A 19,586-nucleotide genomic window follows, 5' to 3' on the forward strand; every position below is an offset into this window, starting at 1 on the left:
GTAGAGGAGAGAGAAAATACCCAGCTCCAAGGTAAGAAAATTTCTCTTCTCGGTCCTCCAACAGAAGCGGGTTTGCTGACTGCAGGACAGCAGGGAACGTTCCTGAATGAGCGCCGACGATAAGTTGATGAGAAAGCCATTGTGATGGTGTGAAGGGCCACAGCGGAGGGTGGCGCTGCGCTGTTATTGGAGAGATTATGTCATTTCTCAACGCCCCCCCGGCCATGATGGAGGGTCGGGAGCACGGGAGGAGCCAGCGTGGTGTGGCGACGGTGGTGTAGTCCAGATGGCTTTGTGATGTGTCGTGTGTTCCTGCCTCGCACTTACCAGCCAGGCCATCGACCATTGCGACCTTCAACACACGTGGGAAAGGAAGGTTGGGTTAGAGTCACTGAACAGAGTTCAGGTCAGGTCAAACTCTGCGAAGGGGCTACACAAAGACCCGGCTCCCCGCGTGGCACGATCCTTGATCTGATATTGATAACCGATTGACTTTTGACCTCGAGGCCGGCTAGGCCATAGTCAAAAGTCAATTGCTTGCCTGCACTGCCGTCCTCATCTCGCGCTGGGCTCTGTACCGAGGCATTGGTTGCGCCGTCGAGTATCACGGCAGAATCAAAGGCGGGTTGCAGTACGCTATCGCCCAATGAGAAGAGACCCGGGGAAATGTAGACATATGACACAGCCGCAGTAGCATCCTGGCGGAAGGCATCCTCGGCTGCCGGTAGCGAACATGATTAGGCTGCTTGTCGGGTGCCAAGGGGTGCGGGCAGATTGCCGGCAAGGGAAAGCAAATACCACGGGCTATCAATTGGAACAGCTCGCCGTGAGCCCTGGATTCCGTCATCAATTTTCATCATTAGTTTGACTCGAACAGATGCATTGCGATGCGCCTTCCTCGAGCCAAGCAAGTAAGCTTTCGCTGATCGGCGTCGCAAGGCCGCTCTGCAGGTCTAGCCCTTTGGCTGTCCCGCACGTTCTGTGTCACCGCTGGCTCTTGTCACCTTTGTATCGAGTCGGAACCGGTGAAAGGAACCTATTCGCAGCCTCCTGCCGCCCAGAGTCCTCCCCTGGAGAGATGGCGGTAGCAGCGAACGGTTCGTCAAGAGAACAAGTAGTAAGGTAAGTTTACCACCTAGTCCTTGGTCAATTGGTCAGATCAAACTGGCACCCGGACGCTGTGTGCCTGTACGTGCCATGACAGCTTCATAGAGCGAACATGACAGCACAACCGTCCAACAAGAAGATTCCAATGGGCTTGCAGCTCGTCATGCTTCCGGCTTACTAGTGGCGACATGGCGCGTATATATTCGAGTACATATATACGGCTGATTGGTGGACGGAATGTACAGCCCATGGTGAGCCGGCAGACTCGAAAATGAGGTGAGAGCTAGACTAATCGGAGAGTGCATATCTCTTCATACTGCCGTGGTATGTGTATTGATTTGTCGGTAGCTATTTCGTATGAGCTCTGAGCATCGAGCCTTACCAGGTGCCGTGCCCGGCGGTCCAGCGACCGCGGCCGCTCGTGTTCCGTCTCCCCACAAGGGAGTGGGAAGGGAGAGGCACGGCAGCAATGCGGCGCAGGCGGGAGCCAGTTGCTCAGCCGCTGTGCTTCAAGCTCCATCGCCAGTCTGCCTGGAGGGCCGGGACGCGCAAGCGTTTTTGGAGCCCTCGGCCCAATGTGTAATGGCTGAAGAGGTTTGATGGGACTCGGTGCTCTCGGTTCGTCGAATAGCCTGGGCACCAAAGCACCAAGGGCAACCCGGAAGGGACGTCATGTCATCATAGCTTTCTTTTAATCTTGTGCTTGGGCGATTTGTGTCACCTGCCTACCAGCGAGCGCAGCTTGGGCCAGAGGATGGACGATGACCGCATAGCCCAATCCCGCTTTGGTCTAGAAAGCGAAAATTTCTTCGCTATTCCCTGTCGCGTCTGCTCTTTAGTCCCTCCATCCTATTGCGACAGTGGCATGGATGGAGAAGGCAACTTTGGGAAGCCTGGCAACTGAGCCGGCCAACCAGGCCAACCGGGCTTCCAGCCGAGTGGAGCCGGATCGTCCGTCACAGCTGGGAGAGGAATGTGGAATTGAGGGTGGAATTCAAGGTGGAATTGCTGCGAGCAGAGCAAAGTTCAGTTCACTCGGTCGGGTCGGAGCTTTTCTCTCTAGCAGCAGCAGCACCAGCAGCAAGGGACAAGGAAATGCCGACAAGAAGACTGGCCCCATCTAGTCCCAATCGGTCCTTAGTCAGACGCATCGACGATAGAAGATGCTTTGGAAACACTGTACGTAATTTTTCCATCAGTCTACGCCTGTAACTGTCCATCGCATCGCATCGCTGATCCAATGGTTCCCGGAAGTTGGCCCTACTGGTTGTATGTAAGGAGCTGTAGCATTTGTTCGCTTGCGTCAGTCCGGAAGGGATAGCTGAAGGAAAAATTGCGTGAAGCTTCCGGCTAATGCAGGTACCAAGGACAGGTCCCGGGCTCAGTGTCGAAGGGGGAAAGGGACGAATAAGCTTCCCAGCTACATTTGCCTACATACCTCCAATGCCCGTACAATGGGAACAGGAAGTACATCGTAACAAACATGGATATCCGTCAAACCCCTTCCCAGTCGCGCGGGCTGAACCAGAAAAGCAATTCTGATGGGTGCGCCCGTTTTCTCGGGTACATCCTAATAATATCGTCCCGCGCATTCAATAAACGCAATGATTTATGCGCATACAAGGTATGCAGGTGACATGCCATCCTCTATGCGAATGGTCCCTCACTGATCAGGGGAAAGGCGCACAGGCATGATGCGATGATGGGACGAGTGAGTGCAGTGTGGTGATTGGAATCTGCAGCAACAACTCATAAGCCATTAGTCAGGCGAGCCATTGAGTGACTTGTCACATGAGTTATCTAGACCGACTGGACCTACAAGCTCGGACGGTAGATAGAGGTACCGTACCGAGCATTCCCGTCCCGCACTGTAAGCCTCACCACCGAACCGACCAATCGAGCATGGATGGCACTCGTGATCCTCACCATGCACTATGCATACCGTGGCGCTATTTTCGGTCGCTTTCTTCGTGGTTGAGCAGTGGGCAGAGGTTCGTGATGGATGGAGAGTCGAATCGACTTGCCGGTCCAAGATGGTGCCCTAGGCGAACAGCAGCATGTCTCTGGTTCGTGTGACGAGGCACAGTCGAATCGACAAGTAGTCTGTCCGCCTTCATCTACCCCAGACCCCAGCTATGCAACAGAGCCGAACTGATCAGCAGCCACCCGGTGGGTGACGGATGGCGTGGCACCGTTGATTGGAAGGCCGCTGGTGGTTTCCGACTGCCTCATGTAGTCAGCATCGAGGGCGCGGCCATGACCATCCACCATTGGCAGGCCGCTGCTTCGAACCTTAGCGCCGGGTAGCCTGTCTATTCGACAAGCCATGCGGATATAATCAACAATCAACACGCAGTTCTTCTTGTCGAGCCAGGCAGCATTCGTGCATGCGCGCCTGCCATCCAGCCGATCCATGATGCAAAACTGCACTCTCTTGGCAGCGTGAAGCGTCGCCGTGAGCACCGACCAATAGGACCCATGACATCCATCCACTGGTGGCCGGCACGGATGAGGACAACGACATAAAAGAAGCTTGCGAATGCACTACGGCCTCTGGCTTCCTCAGGGCCAGTCGTCAGCCCGGATGCATGAGATTTGCGAAACGGCGCAGCTTCAGATTAGTTGCCCGCGGGAGGGTATCGACAGTTTCTGCGGGACTGCCCGCCGTAGAACCAGAACGATAACTCATCGACCACAAGGAACAACAAATGACAGGACATGGGACGACCGCACTCGCACCCTCCTCGGGTCGGGGTCTCTTGGGTTTGGAGTTTTCAGACCCTTGGGTAATGTGATGAAAAGTCAATCGATGCGCTCCGCCTCTCGCCTGAAACCAACGCAGGAGCCAAGGTGGAAGTTAGATAGTTGATAAATGGGCTGAAATGCCTGTGCCGATAACCTCGGCTGTAGATGATATGTGACCGTCGCGTTGGGGTTGAGCAGAATAGGCAGGGCAGTACAGGCCATGGTGGTATTGTTAGCAGCATGCACGTGGCGTCAGAAGGATGTTAATTGGCCGCAAACTCAATTCCAACACAACTGCACAAGTCACATCACCACATCACCACAGGAGACTACTGGTAATGTGAATCATCCCACCACGTCCGTCTGATCGCGTCTCGATTGCAACACAAGACCAGGATACTTCAAGGTTTTTAAGTTTTTTTGCGCCCAGACAGAATACAACGGTCCCCATCGCAGACGATCAAAAGAAGAAGAAAAAGCAAATAACAACGGCAGGAAAAACATGTTCTGCGCCAGACGTTAGGATCGCCTGCAGGGTTTCTCCAACTCTTGTTTGAAACAACGAGGAAGTCGAGATGCAGCCCTCGTCGATTGACCTGCTCAACCTGAAAGTTGCTGCGAACGCCGATGTCATCAGTGGCGCTGCCACTGGCCTTGGCATCCCGTCCGGTCCACAATGTGGCTATCCGCAATTTGTGGCTTGCCATAATAATAGCATCGTATTCATTTTCCGAGGGCATTTTCTGCACCTTGCTTAATTGCGCCGAGCTCAGAACCCTGATGGATTTGCCCACCCGCATACGAGTCCGCATCTCTGCTTACTGGCACTGATTGAAAAACTGATAGGTTTGATAGCTGCAAACCTTTAGCTACCGACTTGTATCTAGCCCTCTGCCCGTAGTGTGTCTCCTCGGAAACCGATAGACTGAGATATCAATATTGTTATCGAAAGACTTCCTCCATGAACGCCGGTGAAGAAAACACAGGGATCCCATAGAGTCGAGAGTCCAGGCCAACTAGTCCCAGAAAAACCACCCCATCGGATACGGGCGTTTATCTCGAATAGGTAACCTGCGCCGGGCATTGGGATAGTGGAACTTGCCAGCACACGAGAAGACTCTGCTGCTGAGGTACGTAAGGCTCTGCCCCCCCCCTCGTCGGCCTTTATGCCATCGGAGAGAAGAGGCTTTTTTTCTTTCTTCTGGTCGACTTCAACCCTATGTTATGCGGCAATTGCGAAAGAATGGCCTACTCCAAGTGCTGAGGTGCACTACCGTCTGAGCATGCATGCATCCAGTTCGTGGAGGGGAGGAGGACCTCAGCTGTAGTCTGTATCTGGCAGTTGAGCGAGCCATTGTGTGAGGCACGTGATTTCTCACAACTTTGAGATCAATGTCTCTCGTTATGGTTGTTTGTTGTTCCTGCGCTACCAGCCACCTGGATTATATCCCAACGTAGATACATATGTTTCACCATGTTACAATCGGTAGAGTATCTTCCATCGTGGACCTCTACGGCTGGCACTATAATGGTGTAACAAGCCCCGAGTCTTCGAACCGGAGTGTTCTCATCAGTGCCATCCATGAGCAACCAGGGCCATCAGCAGCTGGCATCTGATGACAGTGCAAAGACATTCATGCTGGGCTCTGTCTTCCGTGGTAATACGGTGGGGCCAATTCCAGCTCGGGTTCATGTGTAAGCAAGACAAACGGCTGGCGGGACTGACGGAGTTGCATCCCGACTGGCTCGTTTGCTCCATCTGCTTGAAAGAGCGAGAAAGGATGGAGCTCGAACCCCTGCAGACGATGGATGACATGGAAGAGACAAAAGAAAGGTGAAAGGATCTTAGCCAGCAAAGTGAGGTGACCGTCTGCCATGCTAAGCCAGAAACAAGCAAAGCGCAGCAACAGCAATGGCACCCCTCTGGCCAGTGCCGTGGCACAGCGTGGAAGAATTTCTGGATGGAGACCGTATCTCTTGACCGACCAGAGGATAGGAGAGTGTAGGTGAAGGTCAGCCGGTGAAGTACCCTTGAAATAGATGCTGATTCGACGAGAGAGGAGCAGAGAGGAGCAGAGGAGGTCGGACAACAGCGGGTTGATGCAAGGCTATCTGGGAGAAGCAAATGGAAGATGCTTGCGAAAAGCCTTGTTCACTGGGCGCCCACCCCCAGGTTCTTCTCTACATATCGCTCTACCGCGAAGCAACAGGCTCCCCATGCAGGCCATGCCCGCATAATCGCATCATCTATCCCTACATTGAGCACTTTGATGCACCAAAAGGCTTGCACCCTCATTCCTTCCCTTGTCGGCGGAAGCGTCCCGGCGGCCGGGTTGAATTATTGGATTCATGGGAATGGCCCTCTGGAATAATTCAAGAACACACACTAGCGTATGGTCCCCTCGGTCTGTGGTTGGGTAGGGGATTGTAAAGAATGCCGCCATTGAGTTTTTGGGCAATTTCACCAAAATGCTGTTGGGCTACCTACATGCACATCATCGATGTCTGCTGCTGAGAAAGTGTGTAAGACAGAAGAAGCTTTGATAGAGCCATCGACGCTATCGCTGACGGTAAAGGCTATAGTGGCAGAGGATGTGCAGGCTATATGTCATAGGCACACACCTTACTAGAACGGAGGAGGCATTGGATTGGACGACAGAAGTCGACGACTCTCTTCATACTCCGTAGAATTTTTTTTTAACTCACTCCCACCGAGTTTCTGTCCGTGAGCTTTGAGCTCTTTTAGGGGGGATAGAGTGGAAGAGCAGGGAGGGAAGAGAGAGTCACGAACAGACCCCCGGGCGAGTCAGGGAGCCCACCCGCCAGCCACACAGGCCACCCGTGCTGCCATCGCTACTTGGTGCAGCATTGGAACTGCCATCCCACCTCTTTGCCCACTCATCCCTGACGGGGAACGACCCTGTGAGCGGTCCGGTAGACTTTAGTACCTGGCCAGCTACTGGGTACATGGATTGTCCCTCAGTAGCACCCTTTCGCTGCTCCATCCATGCCGACACGTTCCCAAGCGACCGAAAAGTAGACTACCACTCACTAGACAGAGCTGGTGCCCATTCGACCTACTCTCTACATATGGTAACGTGAGTCGGGTGGACGTATCCCCCCGGGTCGCGTTTCTTAATTAAGAAGCCTAGTGGCCTCGCCCACGGCACTGTACAGTAAGGTAGGTCCTAGTCCCTGTAGTGCGATTGGGCAGTAAAAATTGACGGAATAGAAGGCGAGGGCGGTGGTTCGTTTCGTTTTGTTTCCTCGCTCCCCGTGCCGCTGTTTTTTATTTTATTTTAATATTTGCGAGCAGCAATACGTAAGTACCTACATACCGTCCGTACAGTATGGATGATGCATGGATGGCCGAGATAGATTTGATGGGATGGAAGGCCTGCCATGCTCAAAGTGGAAGCTTGGAAACGAGAGGACAGGACGTCCACAACCGCACGCACCACTTCCAGACCTATGCGGCCAATACCCCAGTCCAGTCCCTGCCCGCCTGCCCGCCATGCCATGGACTGTACATAGCCCAAGGTACTTACCTCTTTGGGTCCCGTGTGTGCGTGTGTGTACTTACTTATAGCATAGCATGGCATGGCAGAAGCAGCCCACCGTATCGTATGCTCCCCACCCCATCCCATAGATAGACGAGCGAGAAGCAACCCTTTTCTCCCCTTCCCCTTCTTGTCCTCCTCTCGCATGTACTACCTGCCCAACATTCATATTCGCTGTCAACCACAATCTTTTTGCTCTTGATCGTTCAGCAACATCCTGCAGTATCCTGGAATACATATACCACACTGCAAGACCGCGTTCACGTTCGCTATTGGCCTCGGTTTCGTTGCCCTCCCATCCTAGCCATCGTCTCATGCACTGCAGCAGTACAGCCCAGTAATACCCTGCCCTGGACCACTGGCAGTTTACAACGTGACCGCACTTGGAGCTTCTTCAACCACCTCCCGTCTGGATTGGACCACCTCGACCCGAATTGATTGGCCCAGAGCGATTTCCTGCGGAGGAAACAACACACCATTTTTCCAGACCTCTCTTTTCCTCTGCATCTCTTGCAAGCGCGCGCGCCCAACGAAGCTACGAACTACCCCACAGCACTGCTGCCGGCTTTACATACCTACATACGGCCTTCCTGTTAGTGAGAGCTACCTAACCTTCAGGCTTCGGTACACGTGGACTGGACGGGTGCAACCGACTGCGTGACGATAGGGTAGGAATCTTGCTGTCCACGTATGTACTGGCGGTGACCGGTTACTTGATCAAACGGGCGTGCATTGGCCCAGAGGGAAGCGGCAGGCGCCAAGCAACCGATTGAAAATCAGACCAGCCAGAGACAGGCAGCGCTCACTTTCTCTCTCTCTCTTGAAGAAGCAAAGCAGCAAGCGGCTATCTATCATTCATTATAAGGATGCCGACGTGACCTCGTGCAGCCCGGGGAAGAACAATTACAAAGTGCATACCGCAATCGTTACCATCGCTTGCTTGCTTACACTACCGAAACCAACAACCCACTACCAAGACTTTTTTCTCTCTCTCTCTTTCCAAGCGAGATTAGGAAAAAGGAATCGAGAGAGGCAGGGAAGATCACTCACTCTCACCCCCAAACTGACGTATTATCACCCAACCTTCCCACCCCACCAACCCCGGCCCGCGCAAATAAAAACAAAACGTCGACGCATTCCTTGTTACAAGGACATCGAAACGACCACCCCGGCGCTCGTTCTTCGCCTCTGCTTTATCACCAGCAGCAGACACCCAGCGTCGACCGTCGCACCTGGCTGTGCTGCACCACCATCCCACGCCACAGCCACGAGAAATGGCGTCCAAGTTGCGGCCGTTGCAGCTTCCACTCCTCGTGGAGCGCCAAAAGCTGGAGGATGCGCCGTTCGATCTCGACGGCGACTACATCTACGCCGCCTCCATCGCAGATGTCTCTTCGCCCGATTTTCCCACGCCCGTGACCCCGCCCTTTTCGCGTGGCCATGTGCGAGGCTCCAGCTCCAGCTCCTCCTTCGACCTCTCCACCCCGGCCACCTCTGAAGGCCCCTCGTCTCCTACGCAGCTGTCGCAAAAAGCTGGTGCCGGCAACTGGGTCCTTCCCGACGTCCAGGAAGAGCCGCTGGAGCCCCAGTTTTCCGATTGCGACTCTCTCTACAACTCGGACGATTGTGCATCGGATCACTTCGACCTGTACAACTGCCTCTGTAAGTCTTGCTAGTTGTTGGCCGCCGTCTTCTAATCTGGTTACTAACACTTCGTCGCGCAGGTGACGAGCCATGTATCCACCAAGATGCAGACTTGGTCCAAAGTGCCACCGATATATACGCTTCCTCTGGAAACTTCGAGTATGATATTGGATTTCTCAGCGACAGCGACTTCAACTCTACTCTCAAGGTCTCCAAGAAGCGTCAAAGTCGTCCCGAATCTCCATTCTCTGGCTTGAGCCAGCGCATCGGGTCACGATTCCCCCCTCTGACGCGTTGGAAGTCGAAGAGAAAGGCAAGCGCTACGCAGTCGCCTGTATCCGACTTTGGCTTCGATCTGCGCCCTGCTTTCTCCAGAACGGCGTCCAGCACCAGTCGATCTTCGTCGCTTTCGACTACAAGCCGGTTCCCACGTGATCGTACTCAAGAGCTTGGTCCTCCCCCGACCTCGACACCTGCTCTCTCTTTCTATGAGAGCAGCGACAGCGTCTCCCCCTCGCACTCAACCGATGCTGAGAAGCGAAGCAGCGTCGGCCCCGATATTGAGCGACAACGTGCTCTTGCAACAACACCGCTGTTGCCACCTTATATGAATGATGCCTCCACCTCTTCAACGGCTGCACCCTCGCCGCTCGAGTCGCCTACCATCGTCTCTTCGCCCCTCATGGAACCAGAATCAGATCTTGACCTGTCTCCTTCGCTTAGCGCCAAGGCATCGTACTCCTCTTTCCACAGGATTGTATTGTCCGCAGAGCTACCGCATATCCCGGCGCCCGATGCTTGGTCAGACCGCCTTGGACATGCCAACTTCACTATCGAGCCTCAGCCATACAAGCCTTCCGAGTTTACTCTCGACGCTTTGCGCCAATTGAAGGACGATTGGGACACGGCTCGTGTCAACTACACCAAACACTTGGCACGCACGGGTGAGCACTACGGCACTACTTCGAAGACTTATGCCATGACCGAAGAGAAGTGGGCCGAAATCGATGCCGCCTGGCGGCTGGAGCTTGATGAGCTCGCGGACGCAGTTCTCTCCACCGGCGCTGCATCTGCCTTGTCCAACTACGACAGGGCTGTCCTCACGACGCTGCCACGCATGGATGCTGAGGGCAAATTCCCGGACCGAGGCGACGAAGACATCGTTGGGCCCATGGCTCGCGACGAGGTCATGATCCCCAACGCCGAACTTACGGACAGACGGGCTCAGAGCTTTTGGCGGAGCCTGGCCGGCCGGGTTCTCCGAAAGTGATGGAGCAGCCTGTACCGATTACGACCACGAACTACGACGACTTTCGTCATTCACGTTCATTACGATGATGATATATTTTGATTTTAATCCTGATTTTTGATGCGCAAGATACCCAACTGCGTCACTCCCCACGCTCCTTATGCCGGGGTTGCGACCCTCACACTTCTGCGCCCACTCTTTGGGGCCAGTCGACTATTGTTTATTTATTCAATGTTTAGAGTTTAATCCGTATGAGTGCTTCGAGAGCCTCTCTGCACATACGACCACGGATACGCTGCATTTCTTGGCGATTGCTCAGGTGTTGGACGGGTACATAGAAATGAAGCCGAGATCGGCGCTCATATCGGGGGCAGGATACGACCTAGACCTGGGAGCCCCCTCATACACATGTTTTCGGAAAGCGTTTAGCACTGTTTACGCCTATCAAAAGTTCTTTTACTGGGAAATAGGCATTTACGGAGCTGGATGGGATACCACCTATTGCGAGGCGTCTTGGACACTCCTTTTGGAAGAACAAAAAACCCAGATGTGCAATAGCTACTTTGTTGTACAATAGCCCACTGTCGGGGCGAGAGAGAGAGAGAGAGAGAGAGAAGGGATGTATGTTGCAGGAACGAATAGGGGACGAAACGAACGGTGGAGGACAACACGCTGTTGCGTCAAGATCATTGACTACAGCCTCCGGCCTACTGAGCGAAACCCACCTCAGGAGGCGTCGAGGAGATTGCAAAGATAGATAATAAATACCTCACGACCTGCTAAGTAAGGCATTTGTCGAAGAGAAGAATCCAAACAAAGTTAAATTAACCTCGTAACGATGTCCCTTGAAATTGAAGTGAAATGTGTGCTAAGTTTAAAGCATCTTTTACAGAGGTTCCCTTTAGTTGGTACGCTTATAGCCGTTCGTCCCATTGCCCACAGTATTATTACTTGGGCGCCAATAGCGATAATTGCAAAGTAGAGCGCCGCGTGCCAACAACTGTGTGTAGCAGAGATATGTCGGAGAGCTGGGAACGTTTACGTCCAGAAAGAAGAGAAGATGCTTTGTCACCACCAAACGTATCCATATCTCTTCGTGCTGCTGGTCTGACCAGGGAATTGAATTCGAGAATCTGTACAGAGCAAAACCAATACTCCACAGCTTATATTTTATATATGTAAATATGTGTCTATGATTGGGTTACTTTCGACGACACAAGGCAATAATAACCACACCTCTTCATGTTCACTACTACCTGTACATCATCCTAAGATTCGGCGTCCTCCCAAAACCCGAGGGAATGGGCGGCGCATCCTGATCCGCCGTCCAGTTCCAAGCCGGAGCCGTAAAGACATCGCGAGCGAACTGGTCCGCGCCCAGTGCGTGCTCGAACCGGAGCCGGGGGTCGCTGGCCACGGTGCGGGTGAAACGGAACGTACCCGGTGGCGATGAGCCGTCCCCGCCGTCATCACCGTCGCTAGATGAATCAAACTTGAGTCTTTTCTCCTCTGCAGCGGCCGCGGACTTCGCCTGCGAAAACCAGGCCGTGGCTTGCTGGCTCTGTTTCCAGGCCGCGCGGGCGACGGGGATGGAGTTGGCCGACAGCAGGGCCGTGACGAACTCGAGGACGGGCAGCATGCGGGTGCGCAGGCCGCAGTTGCGGTGGTGCGTGTCGATTTGGTAGCTGGGGACCTGCTTCAAGGCGGCGAGGATGCCCTCGACGGGCATCAGCGACGTGTCGGCGATGCGATCTAGCGAGCCGGGGGAGAAGTCGACGAGGAAGAGCAAATTCTTGTTGACGAAGAACTTGAACATCTCGCCCAGCTGGTACGAGTCGCAGGCGGCGCTCGTATCGTAGCCTAGCTTACACTGCCGTGTGCGTGAAGAGTACAGAGCCAGAAAGTGGCGCGGGATGGAGGCGAGGGTGTTCAGGATGCATTCGCGGCGGTATTGTAGCTCCTCTGTTTTCTCCGTTGTTAATCAAATATCAACTACAAGTATGCATATGGGCATGGGTTAAAGGGTAGCAAAGACCAGGGGATAGGTATACGTAAATAGACTCACGCTCAAGTTCATCCTGCAAATACCACCATGCCTCCTCGTCAGCGTCCGCGTTAGGGTCCGGGAAGGCCGACCACTTGCACGAGCCGTTCATGATGAGCTCGCGAGTCGCCGCCAGGAACCTAGGGGGCTGGTCCAGTAGATACGAGACCAAGATCTTCTGGCGCAGGACGCTCTCCGTTTGCCGGCTCATCTTGCCCTCCTCGCCGCCGCCGTTGCCCGAGAGTGGCTGCTTGCGCTGGGTGAGCGGCCACTTGAACTTGAGACCCCCCGGAGACTTCAGCGACTTGGCCACGGACGCGGCGCAGTCGAAGCGGTCGGCGAGGACCGCGAGGGCGGTGACAAAGTCCAGCGTTACAAGGGGTGTCTGTGGCGCTGCCGGCGCTGCCGTCTTAGAGGCAGTAGCAGCGGGAGCAGTAGCGGGAGCGGGGACAGAAGTGGCGGCGGAAGAGGAAGCGGCAGTTTCCTTGCCGTGCAAGATCCTCAGAAGATCAGCAAAGACCTTGTCGCGATATGCGTAGTGCGTGGCATCATCGTCGTCTATCACCTGGATCCAGGGGAGGTCGCCGACGTCGGCATCGGCAGGCTTGACGTTCCGCAGCGTCAGAGCCTCCAGCGCCGCGGTGATGGTTTTAGCCTCTTGGAAACGCATATCGCTGAGGAGCCGGTCGAAGTACTGGGACTGCTTCCGCAGCACGCCGGCCTCGACACGGAAGCCCAGACGCAGTTTGGTCTTGGGAGCACGACCACCTGCCCCGGGGGCGGACGACTGATGACCGCCGGCGGCGCTTGTTTTTGAAGAGGCCTGCTGCTTTCGCGCGGCCTTGACGGTGGCTTTGGAGTTCTCGAAAGTCACGTCCAGGATGAGGTCTCCGGCTTTCGCAATATCCACCACCTTAGGCAGCAGCTGTTGCTCTGCTGCTGCTGCCTGTGGTGATGGGTCGGAGGAGGGATCCCCGTCTGCAGATGCGACAGGCCCGTCCATCTTCTGGCCTGTCTCCATTGTGTGGAAGTCCCTTCAGAACAGCGAGGTTTCGGGGCGGCATCAGCGCAAGATGTCGTCTACTGCTTGAAACTCCCCACGAGTCGACAGGCGACAGGCGACAGGCGACAGGATGACGTCTTCCCACAATCCGCGTAAGATTTCGCAGTCCTCCAGTAGGATGGGCAATCACCAGAATCGTGCGCTTGTCTGTGATAAAAGGTAGAGCGGACCTGGTTTGTCTTGGGCAGATGCGTCTTCCCCGGTCAGTGGCTACCTGTCCGGAATAATACCATCGTCCGGTTGCTGGAGGAAAGAAGATCGAAGCATTTCGGGGCCCGTTAGTCTTAGCCTGCCCGCGCTGTCCGTCCATGGCGGTCGGCGGAAGAGGGAACCCACTAACCTAACCAATTAATTGGTCGATGGGTTTGGTGGGGCATCTGTCGTGAGAGAAGTATAAGTAACTCCTTACTGTCCAGACTCGCCACTTCCCTAAGTTGAAGATATTCAAACTCATAGCATGCACTATGAAAATCTTGAAGTCCATGCTAAGTACCCACTTTGTAAGTGCCTATGTTTTGTCTTTACTCATCATTTCCAACACTGATGTGAATTATGGCAAACCCGCCCAAAAATCAGAAAACCAACGACGCTACATGCTTTTCTCATGAGCTTCATGACTTGACTCTACATTACTCCCAACATGCTACTGATATATCCGCTCTGCTATGCAGATCCATCAATCGTAACTTTTAAATCGCCATCTCTTACGAGACCTTGGGTTCAACACTAGCTTGATCGATGGAATCGACGTGTCCCTTCTTCGCCTTCATCAATGGCCAATGTCCCTTGGTCTCCTTATACCTGAGCGTAACAAACATCGCCATGACGAAAATCCAGTATACGTTGTATGCTATGACCGAGCCGTAGGTGGCCGAGTTGGTCCATCCAAGAATGGCATTAAAGACAGCCCAGCCGCCGCCGCCGTTGAACTCGGGGCTGCAGCAGTCCACGTGCCAGACCGACTTGGAGATGTCGTAACTTCCCGCACCAACGCCCAGTTCGGCGGCATCGCCTCCGATGATATTGTTCCACTTCTGTTGTTCCAGATACCAGATGGCACGGGAGAAAAGCCCGGCAGCGACGAGGTATAACAGACACGTGGCAGCAACCAAAAAGTATTGCAGCTTTGCCGTAACTCCTCCTCTGTACGCCAGGCAACATTAGTATGGCTTATTCGGCACGGGTCAATGGGACGAATACGAGTCAGACTTACTTGTACAGCAAATAACCGACGAGTATGCCAGCAGCTAAGCCGACGACAACCGGGAGAGGAACAGCTGTAGCAGGAGCAGAGAAAGTAACCTAAGATATACGGATCAGCCATGATGTTCGACGCATTCGGGATCTTAATTGCAGACGCAATCGCGAGCTCGGGTGGTAAGACTTACACCAGCAATGAAGACGATGGCCTCGACACCTTCTCTGATGACCGTGATGAAGGGCAGGAAGAACATAGCGTACTTCTCGGCGAAGCGCTTGAGCCAGCCCGCCTTGGAGCCAGTCGTGCTAATGGGAGCCTCCAGGGATTTCGCCAGCTTGACGCGCCATTTGTCTTGCATCTTGCCAATTCGGAGGAGCCCGACGCCTAGTGGGGTGATGATAGCAACTGCCACAAGAGCGAATGCGCCCTCATAGTTGTACTCGGACGACTGCCACGCATCGTGGCCAACGGTATAGAAGGTCCCGATCAAACCGCCAGCGACAATGAAGCAGATGAGCAGTCCCAATCCCACTCCCATCCAAACCTGCTTGATGAGCTTTTTGTAGACCCGGTCATCTCGTCCTGGTCCAGCAAGGGTTTGCTTCAGGAAGGCCAACAGCACCGATACGATAATGACTGTTTCGATGGCCTCTCGGAACACCTGATTACAGAAGTTTAGAGTGGGTTTCCCAAGCTCAATTTGGTCCTGCTGCTTGTAAAAAGCCCGCCTATGTGACCATCTCGAAAGAAGAAAGACTTACGATGACGAAGACGGGAACAGCAAAGACATCCGGCATCTTGACTGGTTGCTCTCAGTAGAGAGACTGTGCAATAATCCAGGGGTTTGACGCAAGCGATGATAGACGATACCAGGGCAATAGAGCTAGAACTACGAAGAGAGCAAAGAGATAACATATATGATGAAGGAAGGGGGGAGGGGGTGGTGAGCATTGATTATCTGCCGATCTGATTAACCAGCTGGGATCAGATAACGCGAGGGAGTGGGGCAGAAAACGAAGCCAGGGCTTGGATCGAATGTCTGGAAACGAGCCGTCGCGTAGGCTAATGTTCCAGTCTCCGGTTGCGGCCGGGTTAAGGCCCTTTTGAAGAAGCGCCGTCGACTATAAGAGGGCCGGGGGGAGGGCTGGAATTTTCCTGATCCTGCCCCAGTATTGGGCAGCTTTGAATTTGGGTTGGGGGCTCGAGGGGGATGGCGATAAAAACAGGAAACAGGTGATGCAAGAAACAGGACTCTACTTTGGTATTTAGGTGATGTAACACATGGCAGGTTACTGGTTGGTGAACCTTCAAGAGCAGGGAGATACAGTGACTGACTGGCATACTATAATCAACACATTCGGAAAAATGTCAAGATGAACAACTGGGGGCGCCATGCACGAACTGAGTGGTCCTGGCTGTAACCGAGGCCCTCTGTTCCCCAACCCTCTGGGCGAGCGTCGGGAGTCGAGACCGGTGTCAAGCTTTTTCCAAGCCTTTCACCCATCAATGACCCATGAGCTTAGCTCGCTAGTGCGCTGCAGATCCATCAGGCATTATTCAGGGTCCACCGTCAGTCAATACGAGACGGGAAGTATCGCCGGAGACTCATTTTCTGTTGTTGTTGTTTCTTCTGTCAACGAGCTGAGCTATAGCATGGTGCATTGCCTGTCAGCGAGGCGATTCTGGCTGTCTGGTGGGTATCTCAAAAAACAACTACAGAGAAAAAAAATTATCGACGGTGGATGAATGGGTGGATATATCGGATGGGACGATCGGCCGTGGAAGCTGTTCCGGTTCAGAGGTTCAGCTAAGAGCTAGCGAGTCTCTGCAAGTGCGCCTTCGCCAAAAGCAGGCGTGTGATCCGTTCGAATCAAGCCACCAATAGGCGGTCTCTACAATAGACCAGGTAATGTGTGCCCAGTCATCGAACCAGAATCAACCCATCTGGGCCTTGGTGGTGGTTGGCGGGAAGCGAGAAAAACCAGCCAGAGGCGTCCGATGCACACAGCACACAGAAACTGACCCCCCTTTTTGCTCGGATCAGATAAAAAAACAGCGGTAAAAGTCGTTAGCGTGAACCCTCGTGCAGCATCCCTGTCCATCTGACTGATTGATAAGATAATTTTTCCTCGCCATCTTCTCTGGTGCGACCCGGGAGGGAGGAGAGAGGGAGAGAGGGAGAGAAACGGAAGAACCAAGGAAGGCGAAACGAGGCCTGCCACATTGGGCCAAGGGGCGTCCTGGCCTGAGCCGACCTCGGGTCTGTTCTTGGACGTGGCAGCGATGAAATTGATAATGGCTACGTGCTAGGTACTGGGACGGCATGACAGCGGGGGCGGCCTCGACACCAAGGCTAAGGAGCAAGTCGTATGTATCCATGTGGGTAACCCCGTCCGACCAACAAGTAATGTGCATGCAAGTATCAGACATACCCTCAATGCTCTTAACTCATCATTGATCCCTCCCTCCGCTTGCTGAGCGAGACTGTCTGTACTTGCGGACGAGACCACAACCTTCACCAAACATGGCCTTCAAGAAAAGCCTGCTCGTCGCCTCGGCGGCATGGCTGTCGGCATTCTCGACCCTGGCAGAAGCTGCTACAGTGACCTACGACTTCGACGTTGCCTGGGTCACAGCCAACCCGGACGGTGCCTTCGACCGGCCTACGATAGGCATCAACGGGCAGTGGCCAATCCCCCAGATCACCTGCAATGTCGGCGACCGGGTCGTCATCCACGTCACCAACTCGCTGGGCAACCAGTCCACGTCTCTGCATTTCCACGGCCTCTTCCAAAACGGCACCACACACATGGACGGCCCCCCGCAGGTCTCCCAATGCGACATCCCGCCGGGCCACAAGCTCACATATGACTTCATCATCGACCAGCCCGGCACCTACTGGTACCACTCGCACACCCGCGGCCAGTACCCCGACGGTCTGAGGGGGCCTCTCATAGTGCACGATCCCAAGGCGCCCTTCGAGGGCCAGTACGACGAGGAGCTGGTCCTGTCGGTGTCAGACTGGTACCACGAGCAGATCCACAACCTGCTCCCGGCTTTCATCTCCAAGGGCAACCCCACAGGCGCCGAGCCCGTCCCTGACAATGCCCTGTTCAATGACACACAGAACCTCAAGGTGCCTGTCCGGCCCGGCAAGACGTACCTGGTACGCATGGTCAACGTGGGCGCCTTCGCCGGGCAGTACGTCTGGTTCGAGGGCCACAACATGACCATTGTCGAGGTTGATGGCGTCTACACCCAGCCCGCAGAAGCCGAGAGGATCTACCTCACAGCTGCGCAACGCTACAGCTTCTTGTTGACGACCAAAAATGAAACTGGGGCCAACTACGCCTTCGCCGGAAGCATGGACACCGTAAGTCGTACTCATCTCGATACCTAATGGATGCGCATTGCATGACACTCAAAACTAAAAACACAACAACTCATAGACTTTGTTTGACGCGATTCCTGATGGTCTCAACTGGAACGTGACGGGCTGGCTGGTGTACGATGACACCAAGCCACTTCCTGAGCCGGCAGTGCTGGAGAGCGATGACTTCGACGCATTCGATGACATGGATCTCATCCCATTCGATAACCAGACATTGCTGGGAGAACCCGACCAGGTCATCCAGTTCGATGTCATCATGGACAACCTTGGAGACGGTGCCAATTAGTAAGTAACAGTAGCAGTAAAACCTGCGCGACTATCCCCCACGAGACAGCCCCGTACTTATCTATCCCGTACAGTGCGTTCTTCAACAACATCACCTACACCGCGCCCAAGGTGCCGACCCTGTACACGGCCTTGACCGCGGGCGACCTGGCCAACGACGCTACCGTCTACGGCGAGTTCACCAACACCCATGTCCTGCAGAAGGATCAGATCGTCCAGATCGTCGTCAACAACCTCGACTCCGGACGCCACCCGTTCCATCTGCACGGCCATCAGTTCCAGACCATCCACCGCTCCCCGGCGGACGAAGGCACGTTCGACGACACCAACACCACCATGACCAACTACCCCAAGATCCCCATGCGCCGCGACACCGTGACCTTGGAGCCCAACGGAAACGTCGTCCTCCGCTTCAAGGCCGACAATCCTGGTAAGTCTCGGAGTTTGAGCTCCGCATTTAACCCCGTCCTCTTCAAAGGCCCGTTTGCTGATCCACGAATAGGAGTCTGGATTTTCCATTGCCATCTTGAGTGGCACGTGGCCTCCGGCCTCATCGCGACCTTTGTTGAGTCCCCGAAGCAGCTGCAGGAAACCATCAAGCTGCCGCAGGACCATCTGGACGTCTGTGCTGCCGGCCACATCCCGGTCTCCGGTAACGCCGCCGGTAACACGGTCGACCTGCTCGATCTTAATGGTCAGAATAGGGCCCCGGACCCGCTGCCAGCTGGGTAAGTTAACTCTCCCTCCCCCTTTTTGTCCTCACTTTCAACCCGAAACCCGTAATATCGCTGAACTCACTGCTAACGTTTCTGGTCTCAACCGTAGCTTCACTGCTCGCGGCATCGTCGCCCTCGTCTTCAGCTGCGTCTGCGGCATCCTCGGCGTAGCCGTCGTCACTTGGTACGGACTAGCGCCGGACCCGGGCACGGCCGGACCGGCCCTCCAGGCCAACAGCAGCAACGACAGCGATAATGGACAGCAGGGTGTTCTAGCTGCTGGTGGCAAAACCGCCGGGGCCCCAGTCCAGACGGTGAAGACTTCGGCGTCAGTGGCGGGAAGGTGACGATGGTGTATACGATGATGTCATGTCACTCGACGCAGCCTGCAAGACGTCCTTGAATTTAGTTTAGATTTTATAGCATCTTTGTTCCATATAAGATTGAATAAACATATATCAAAGAATTGTCTCTCACTCCCATGTCCAAGATCACAAGTCGTGGGGGCTTCGTATGCTATACGGCCGACAGGTAAATCCTGGTATTTGCAAGGTGTTACGCTTTCCATGCCCATGCACAGT

General features: G+C 54.3%; 5 protein-coding genes across 5 annotated transcripts; 3 read left to right on the forward strand and 2 right to left on the reverse strand.

Moving 5' to 3' along the window:
• Positions 1-3,164: 3,164 nt before the first annotated feature.
• On the forward strand, positions 3,165-3,414 carry PG986_009380 (uncharacterized protein; the record flags this gene model as incomplete). The annotated part of the gene is made up of 2 exons (XM_066845602.1): positions 3,165-3,173; positions 3,241-3,414. 2 exons carry the CDS (start codon positions 3,165-3,167, stop codon positions 3,412-3,414), a joined length of 183 nt encoding a protein of 60 aa, XP_066698000.1.
• A 5,272-nt stretch (positions 3,415-8,686) lies between these two features.
• PG986_009381 (only proline and serine are matching in the corresponding protein) lies at positions 8,687-10,326 on the forward strand (the record flags this gene model as incomplete). Its single annotated transcript, XM_066845603.1, has 2 exons — positions 8,687-9,074; positions 9,137-10,326. 2 exons carry the CDS (start codon positions 8,687-8,689, stop codon positions 10,324-10,326), a joined length of 1,578 nt encoding a protein of 525 aa, XP_066698001.1.
• Positions 10,327-11,563: 1,237 nt separating this feature from the next.
• On the reverse strand, positions 11,564-13,370 carry PG986_009382 (uncharacterized protein; the record flags this gene model as incomplete). The annotated part of the gene is made up of 2 exons (XM_066845604.1): positions 11,564-12,267; positions 12,371-13,370. Coding segments are annotated over 2 exons (1,704 nt in total), but the record flags the coding sequence as incomplete, so codon positions are not given.
• A 746-nt stretch (positions 13,371-14,116) lies between these two features.
• On the reverse strand, positions 14,117-15,410 carry PG986_009383 (iron permease FTR1 family protein; the record flags this gene model as incomplete). The annotated part of the gene is made up of 4 exons (XM_066845605.1): positions 14,117-14,555; positions 14,626-14,714; positions 14,801-15,274; positions 15,375-15,410. 4 exons carry the CDS (start codon positions 15,408-15,410, stop codon positions 14,117-14,119), a joined length of 1,038 nt encoding a protein of 345 aa, XP_066698003.1.
• A 1,727-nt stretch (positions 15,411-17,137) lies between these two features.
• Positions 17,138-19,352, forward strand: PG986_009384 (multicopper oxidase; the record flags this gene model as incomplete). Its single annotated transcript, XM_066845606.1, has 4 exons — positions 17,138-17,986; positions 18,063-18,289; positions 18,364-19,017; positions 19,115-19,352. The coding sequence occupies 4 exons, from the start codon at positions 17,138-17,140 to the stop codon at positions 19,350-19,352; spliced, it is 1,968 nt and encodes a 655-aa protein (XP_066698004.1).
• Positions 19,353-19,586: the final 234 nt, after the last annotated feature.

Source organism: Apiospora aurea, assembly GCF_038362705.1.
Source record: "Apiospora aurea strain CBS 24483 chromosome Unknown utg000006l_segment0_segment0, whole genome shotgun sequence".
Taxonomy (NCBI): Eukaryota; Fungi; Ascomycota; class Sordariomycetes; order Amphisphaeriales; family Apiosporaceae; genus Apiospora; species Apiospora aurea.